Source organism: Talpa occidentalis, unplaced genomic scaffold (assembly GCF_014898055.3).
Source record: "Talpa occidentalis isolate TD23 unplaced genomic scaffold, MPIMG_talOcc4v2.1, whole genome shotgun sequence".
Lineage (NCBI taxonomy): Eukaryota > Metazoa > Chordata > Mammalia > Eulipotyphla > Talpidae > Talpa > Talpa occidentalis.
The window spans coordinates 130,800,391-130,808,861 of record NW_026555331.1 but is presented as its reverse complement, the minus strand read 5'-3'; the positions used below and the strand labels follow the sequence as shown (position 1 = coordinate 130,808,861).

The 8,471-nt window shown below is 38.5% G+C and overlaps 1 protein-coding gene, 1 long non-coding RNA gene and 1 other non-coding gene across 5 annotated transcripts in view; 1 reads left to right on the top strand and 2 right to left on the bottom strand.

Annotated features, from left to right (window-relative positions):
• Positions 1–358: 358 nt before the first annotated feature.
• LSM8 (LSM8 homolog, U6 small nuclear RNA associated) lies at positions 359–4,536 on the bottom strand. The gene is made up of 4 exons (XM_037519130.1): positions 4,413–4,536; positions 3,438–3,478; positions 2,708–2,835; positions 359–609 (listed from the first exon to the last, which is right to left on the bottom strand). The coding sequence occupies exons 1-4, from the start codon at positions 4,441–4,443 to the stop codon at positions 519–521; spliced, it is 291 nt and encodes a 96-aa protein (XP_037375027.1). The 5' UTR covers positions 4,444–4,536; the 3' UTR covers positions 359–518.
• On the bottom strand, positions 1,684–1,818 carry LOC119251870 (small nucleolar RNA SNORA5). The gene has a single exon (XR_005126622.1). It is a non-coding gene; the product is annotated as a small nucleolar RNA SNORA5 (small nucleolar RNA).
• Positions 4,537–4,661: 125 nt separating the features above from the next.
• Positions 4,662–8,471, top strand: part of LOC119246010 (uncharacterized) — a 94,657-nt gene continuing 90,847 nt past the window's right edge. For all 3 annotated transcript variants that reach the window (XR_008550833.1, XR_008550832.1, XR_008550831.1), the window contains exon 1: positions 4,662–4,759. This is a non-coding gene — a long non-coding RNA (uncharacterized LOC119246010). The remainder of the gene's footprint in view (positions 4,760–8,471) is intronic.

The window sequence follows — 8,471 nt, the reverse complement described above, 5'->3', positions numbered from 1 at the left end:
GAAACATATTTTTTTTTCATACAGTATATAACTTTATTAGCATTTTTCTTTTTCTTAACCAAACATTTTTAGACACACTTCAAATGTGCTAGGGAACAACTACCAAAGCAGTGTGATAAATATGGATGGTTCAAATAACTATAAAAGACTTACCTTCTTGTGACTTAATAAGCAGGAAAAGAAAACTATGTATGCTCTACTGGTAGTTCTTTGTATGCTTGATTTATAGCGCATAAAAAATTCTTTTTAACTAGGTTTCATAATTAAAATATTTCCCCAAAAATTCCCATTAGATATTTACACCATTTAACAGAAAAATAAAACCAAGTTACCAAGCCTATAATTTAAGCAAAAAAAATTTTTTTCAATAAAATGTAGAAATACTTTAATTTACATATTACAATGAATCAATACATAGTCAAAATCCACAATTACACATTCATTAAAATTCTGCACATCATCCTCAGAGTAAGTTTCTGTACAAAGATTTACAGCTGTCCCATGTGTGTAGTCTTTCCTCAGTGTGCTACAGAGTTCAGAGGTTCTGCACGAATGTTCCCCAAATCAAGTGCAGAATCTGTCTCTTCATCAATTTCTCCAATGACTGCACTGTAATTATTCAAGGGAAAAACAAATCAGTTAAAATAATCTCATTTCTGAGTAAAGCTGAGAGGACACAGTAAAATAAGTTACATTATCATGAGGCAGTGAATTGTATCAATTTAAATGACAAAACTAAAAAAAAAAGATTTGAAGGCAACATTACTACAGGAACTAATAAAAAGGACTGATCAAATATAGTAATTGGATCGTGAGTCTTTAAAGAAATATAGACACATATGGAATAGATGATTCAAAAACTCAAAATTTCCAATCTTATGATTTCTTCTAAATATAGGGACTAAATTGGGGGTAAAAAAATCTAAACCAGGGCCTCTCTGGTGGTGTAAGGAGTTAAGCACCACATTGTGAGTCAATGCACAGTCTCTGCAGCATGAGTTCAATCCCCGGCTGCCAGGGAGCAACCCACATGGCATAGCAGATCTCTCCTGACCCGCTCACTGCTCCCTTCAGCAGTGTACTTTGGTCAATCTGCCTGTTCTGTTACCCTCTCTGTCTCTGGTGAGTCGTCTCATCCCGCCACACCTCTGGCCTATACCCCAGCTCTTGCATGAATAAATAAATAAATCTTTAAAATCAAATCCATTACTCGATAAGCAAATACAAGTGTCTATTATTTGAATAACATCAATGAACTAAATGTCTCAATGGTATATAGTATCTAGTAGTTTCATTTCATGATTTTGCAGTTTACTCAATTTAAATTCAAGATAAAAAATACAGTTCTTTATATATAAAAGACAGCAGTAGCAACAATATTTAGATATCTACCAAATGATTTTGTGATGACTAATAGGCTTAAAACCATTAATTTTTCTTTGATTCAATACTAACGTGCATCCATAATAGTAATTTCATTAATACTATATAGGTAACCAAGCCAACACTCTCTAATACATTCAGTTATTGTTAACATGCAGAGATTAGGATACATATAAAACATTATTCCATAAAAAACTGGCTATTTGTTTGGCTTAAATTTATTTGGTTTTAATAAGAGTAAATTCTATAGTCAAATACTTGTAATACAGAATTTGCCCAGTTGTGCACTTTATTTTGCTTGGTTGTCTGTAACCAAACTTATCCCTGAGGCCCAGGAATGGGGATCAGGGCCCATGAGTCACAGTGTCACTGTGGCAGCCTTCTGGACCGGAGCCTGCCATATGTGGGGCAGGCACCGAATTTGACACAGCTGCAACAATTTTGCTTTAAACTATGTGAGGCCTTTAGTTTTCTAATAGATGGAAAGTACCAAACTCTGGCAGTCTTATATTGTTCTCTCAACAAAAAACAAGTCGAAGATCTCAATTCCATTTAGGGCCATTTAGGGCCTCCGTGGTGGCACAAGGGATTAAGATGCAACCTATGAAGCTATCAGCAGCCACTGCAGCACGAGTTCAATCCCTAGCCAGGGAGCAACCCACATGGCACAGACCTCTCCTGACTTGCCCACTGCTCCCCTCAGCAGTGTACTTTAGTCAATCTGCCTGTTCTGTTCCCCACTCTGTCTCTGGTGAATCCTCTCACCACCACCCCCTCCCCACACCGCCTCACACATACTCACACCTCTGGTCTATACCCCAGCTCTTGTATGCATAAATAAACAAATCTTTAAAAAAAAGTTAGTACCATTTAAAATCCTCAAGGTAGACAAAGTTTGAAAAACAGCTCTCTGGAGAAAAAGGAGGCTGATTTATAGTGTTTACTGATATCTGTGCAAATACTCCCACTATGGTATCAAGACACCAGTGACACCTGAGACTAGGAAAAAAATTTTAAGAAGTCTCTTTAACAAAATATTGAGTATTAGGCAGGAGCCTTAGCTATTAGAATATGGACAAATCTCAGTAGTTTACAGTATAATTTTTAAAAAGAAGGCTCTGGTTAGCTCCTGAAGAAAGTTAGACAAAATGAATAGAGTTGCCTCAATTTAAGTAAATTAAACGAAACCACATTTGTTAAAAAAAAAAAAAAATGAACACATTCTATTAACTACATAAGGCTTACACAGTACATTTTCAGAAAAAAAACCTCTCCTCCTTATATGCTGTATATTTAATCTGCTTTAAAAAAATGTAGTACTTACACATTGTCACCTCTTACAATGTATAACCCTAGAACCACTTGTTCTACTCCCTGTGAAGAGCTGAATACTCGTTCATGGCTTTCATCCAAAATCAAATTAATGGTCTGGTCAAAACCTTTCAGTGTTCCCTGTAAAGAAAATATTCAGAGAAAAAAAAAATATTCTGGTTTACATCAGTGTGTAAATGCAGCAATATTACAATTATAGTTTCCAGGTACCCAACAGAAGTACCTGTTTTAAATATAAATTCACTGTATAAAACCACCAGTATTCTAATGGTACAAAACTTACCCTGTTGGTTTAGAGGGGGCAAAGAAATTGCACCATATATCTGGCTAGTGTAGACTTGCTGAGAGACATAAAGGAAATCTATGAATCAGTGCAAAGGAAATAGCATAAAAGCTCATGTAATCCTGACACTAACACTAAATAAAAGATACATATATATCTAGAAGCCAGATATACCTACTATAGCAATGTAACTACCACTTTGTATTACATAGTAGTACTGGGCTCTGTGCTAAATACCTCACCACAATATTTCAACTAATCTATCAATAGATCCTTTCAGGTAGATACTATATTGATACCTACATCATAAAAGAAAAACTGAAGCACAGAAAGGTTAAGTAAGCTCTGAAGGTTTCATGGATAGAAAGCAACAGAGCTAGTATCTGAACCATAGAGAAGCAGTACAAGTAAACAGAGAATGAAAAAGCTAAATACTTACCACAATCATTCTCCCATCAGAAGTAATAACAGCAACAGTTCCTGACAACTTAGTCAAGGAAATCATTCCTCAGGGAATGTAAACTGAAAACTTATAATTTGGTAATAAAATGGTGTGAATTTAAAAAAGTTATAGAACCTTGCAACATAGCCACTATATTCACAACAAAAAACTTTGAGTTCTAACTTTTTAATACTTCGTAATTACCCAATTAAAGGGAAAAAAAACCTTTTTGTATTCATCAATGTATGGGCTATTTGGCACTGAGTACTGCCAATGACTTTAACCAAACATTTCACTCATTCTTAGGCACGTTTCTTCATCTCTACAATGAGAATTTTCATCAACGCTGAGTGACGTTACAGGAGTCAACTGTCTTTTAGGACTTGGCTTCTTAAATTCAGAAAAGATACTATAATCAATCTTACAAGGTACTAACATGTCTACATCATTGCAGTGTCTTTAGTATTTCACTTTTGTTTTCCAACTTTGCACACGCAAGCACGACGATCCATTACAAGAAGCAGCATTCTTTTCCTTCTACCAATAAAAAGTTTAGATTTCAAATGGTAAAGGGTCAGGAATTCAACTTGTGAACAATCTCTAACAAGATTTTGCTCCTCTTGAACATGTGCAAAGACTGTGATTAAACAAGCACATGGATTTACAAGACCACAGTCGCCGCCAGGACAACTGTCCGTGTTATTCCCAAACACGAACCTACAGTCAACAGTTGATTTCTAAAAAAATCGGAGAGAAGTTCCATAATCACATTAAATTTTTTAGGATGAAACTGAACGGTGCTTTGGGCCCGCATATTCGGCGGGCTCCAGTCCCGGACCCCTAACTCCCAGGCCCGCCGATCCCGACCCCGGACCCCGGACCCCGAACCCCTCCAGCATCCTCCCTCCGCAGTGCAAACGCGAGCCTCGTCGCGGTTCCGGGTAACACTCGCGGCGCTCGGCCCAAGGATACGGTTGATGTAATTCTCCAGGGCGGAAGTCATGATCCCCGGCCCGGCGGCTCCGGACCGCACACCTCCGGCGACGACGAGAGAAGCTGGAAAAACCCGCCAGGAACCGGCGGTAACTTCCGCCGACGGGTGGCGGCAAATATCGCGAGACTTACCGCCGGGCGGCCTCCCGCGTCAGATTAAAAGTGACAGACCAACCAGATGCGAGAGACGCAGCGGGGACGCGGTAGTGCGCGTGCGCAGTACGCCTCTGCCGCTCTTCCGGTCGGTGATCTCGGCCGCCGCGAGAGACAAAAGCGAACGGAAGGCGGAAAAAAAAAGAAGAAACTTCCTAAAGTGGGGTTAGCGGGTGAGCTTGGGAAAGGGAGTTTGTTAGCGGAGTGGAAGGAAATGTGGGCGTTACTAGGCAGAAACTGTTGCGAGAAGACGGGGGAGGCGGGAGAAAACGGAAAGAGAGGTGCTCGTCGCAGGTGAAGTAGATGAGTACAATTTTCTGGTGAAGTGTTGGTGCAGGAAAGTGGAATCCCTAATACTGTGTCCCATGGGCCGAAAATGAAATCTGATCAGGTGAATGGCAGTAGACAGGCACTGACGTTGGAATCTTAGCGTAAACGTTTCTGGAGGGCACAGCAGTAGAAAGTATGTTTGCATGTTCTGCATTTGCCCCTGAAAGTGAGCCACCTTGGAGACTTGACTTCTTCAAGAAACAGTCTAGACTGGGAAAGGTGTGTGAGCCTCCTGTAGAAAAAAAGCCTCCCTGGGCCTCCCCTGGTGGCGCAGCCGTTGAACGGTGGATTGCGAGGCTGCCCGCAGCTTCTCTAGCGCCGGTTCGATCCCCGGCCACCGGCGAGGGTCCCATTAAAAAAAAAAAAAAAAGAGTCTCCCTTTCACCACGCCCCCAAAGCCCCTCAGGGTAAGTTAAATGAAAGGCTGGTCGGCTGCGGCTGCGTCTCTCTGGAAAAGATTGGTCCAGCAAGTCTTCTAGATGAGCACCAGAGGGTTCTGGTTCTGGCCCTGCTGAGGAATTGGGTGGGTATTCCTTGTGCAATAATGTAAACTCATCTGGACCTGCTGCCTTAGATCCTGCAACAGCTATTATTTTGGATATTTACAAATATTACCAGAAAACGTCACATTTTGACTTCACTGGTGTGCTCTAACTTCAAAGGAGTTGAAGTTAGAAAAGGCTCTCTATACAAAGTACCAGGACAAGCTAATTCCCTTTTCATAATCTCTTCATTTCAGTTAGGCTTGTGATTTCTTAACTGGAGAATTGTGGGTTTGAAATAACTTGAAATGTCAGCAGTTTTCTTCTGAGAGTGAAGCATCTGTTTTACAGTGTACCCACAAAATTACCTACTGATCACTCCCAAATGGTGAACATTTTGCATACTGAAACTTATTCTGACCTGTTTGAAACCACATGGAGTCAGAAATTAGGTGGTCATTGTCCCAGTGATTGCTGGGGGGAAATAAATGTAAGTGAAAACATAGAAGATACTGTGTGAAGGCTTTGAAGTCTTTCAAAAGAAAGTGAAAGCACTAATTAGTGATACATGAATTATCATTAATAAGGAGTTTTTAAAAAACATAATAACTTAAGAAACTAATTTCATCATAAGTACATTAAATTCTAAGTACGACCATGTGAAGTTTCCATTAAATTAATTTGCCAGATAAATAGCAGATGTGTAGTGTTTATGATGTATCATGAAACTCTTTGAATTTTTTTTACATGTCTTAAAACTACTATATTTTCTGTAGTCCCTAAGAAACACAGATGTGGACAGAAATGGCATCTCTGGCATTTGGATGTTCTGTTAAGAACAAAGAGAAGGCCGTTTAGTAAGATGAAAACAACACATGTGATTTATGTAAATTAAATGAACCTTGTAACCTTGGGAGTACATGGGTATAAAGTTCAGCATCTCATATGGAAAATTAAAATTCTAACAAAATATATATATATATATTTAAGCATCCGGCACCTAAAAGATTAAGAAGCTTACAATGAATACTTCAACTTAAGTCATCATTTAAATGAATGTCTATTACTGTGAGAGAGACAACCAAAGTATGTTTGGATTGACACTCATTCCATTAGTTCTGATTCTAAACCTTGAGCAGAAAACCATGGTTTTCTTTTATATTTTGTTTATTTCCTAACATGGTCATGAACTTTCCCTTCATTAGTAACTCATTTCCAGATATCTAGAACAATAGTCAAGAGTTATCAAAAACTGGTCAGTTAAGGTGGGAAAGTGTATAAAGGAATTCTGTAGGCATCTGACATTACTGGAGTTGACTTTCTGTTAGTTAAAAATGAATAAAATGATCTCAGGAAGCACAGCTGAAGAGGATCTTAATGAATCTGAGAAGAAGAAATAATCCCTTTGTAGCCTGTGCTCTTGCATTAACCTGAAGAATCAGACACATGCTAGAATCTGAGGGAACTGAATTTGCACTTTTCTGTGAATGGTCCATGGAAAATGGCAATAACAATTGAAAGATTAAAATTTACTTTCAATCTTACATGATACTGATTTATATTTCTACAAGTTTCACAAGTGTCAGCCTCAGCAGTATTTATTGAATAGATCTAACTAGGGTTCTCTAAGCAGAAAAGGACATAAGTAAATCATGGTCTCTCTTTACAAGGAAATTTTCTGAATAGGTACAGACCATTTACCATAAACATGAAATAATTAGTATACATAGAAGAAAGGTAATGGATATGGAGAACTTAGTTCACTTAACACTATAAATTACAGAGGTTTTCTTGTTACTTGTTTGGGGTATTTTGTGTGTGTCTGGTTTGCTATGATAGGCTATCTATCACTCCCCCCACCCCATTTGTGCCTCGTGTTTTTCAACCTAACTGGGTCCATAATGCTGTGATTTCTGTGTGTTTTTTCTTTTACTAATTCTCCAAAGAAGAAATTAAATTAAAAAAGTTAAATCATTGTTATTCTGTAACTTGGCAAAAATCATGCAACTAAGAAGTGATAAATTAAGGAAATTAACTCTAGGCCTATCTGAATTTCAATCTGCTACTTGTGTCAGTTGGAAAAGTAGGGTTCAAATAGAGAATAACTTGAACAAGGTAACCTTGATTTTATTCTGTTTATCTTTGAAGCAACCTTTTAAAATTATTTTTTTGTTGTAATAACCTTTTTTTTTTAAAGTTTTTTTTTAACCTCTATTTTTTGGTATGCCATTTCTTTTTTTTTTTTTAAGATTTATTTATTTTTATTTATACAACACTGGGTACAGTCAGAAATGCAGGAGGGTGAGAGAATTCACCAGAGCCAGAGTGGGGAACAGAACAGGCAGACTAATGAAATACACTGCTGAGGGGAGCAGCGTGCACGGCAGGAGAGGTCTGAGCGCCATGCGGGACCCTTGCCAGCAGCCGGGGATCGAACCGGTGTTGCAGAGGCTGCGGGCAGCTTCACAGCCCAGTGCTCAACCGCTGTGCCACCAGGGGAGGCCCATAACCTTGTTTTTTAAACAAGCAAAAGAGACACCACTATCCATTGGACCTGCTCTACCCTTGTCCCTACCCCCTAACCACTTCCCCTCTAGTAACCTCAGTCAAAGTCACTGGTTTATTTTTATTTTATTTTGTCTCTCTCCCTGCTTTGTTTCTTTACATTTTACATGTAGGTGAAATCTTTCAATATTTGTCTTTTTCTTTCTGATTTATTTCCTCTTTACATAATCCCATCAAGTTCCTTTCTTTTTGCTGCAGAGGCGAAATTTAATCTTTTTTATAGCCAGATAGTAGTTCTTTGTGTATAAATACCTTGTCTTCTTTATCCAGTGGGCACTTAGGTTTGTTCCCATATTTTAGCTGTTATGAATAGTGCTGCAATAAACACTGGGATGCATATAACTCTTTGGGTAGATAACCCAGAAGTGGAATTGTTGTATCATGTGGTAGTTCTATTTTTAAAGTTTTGGGGGGGAAGCTCCATATTATTTTGGTGCAAGTATGCTTGCACTATTTTACATTCCCACCAAAAGTATATGAGGATTCCTTTTTCTCCATACCCTCACCA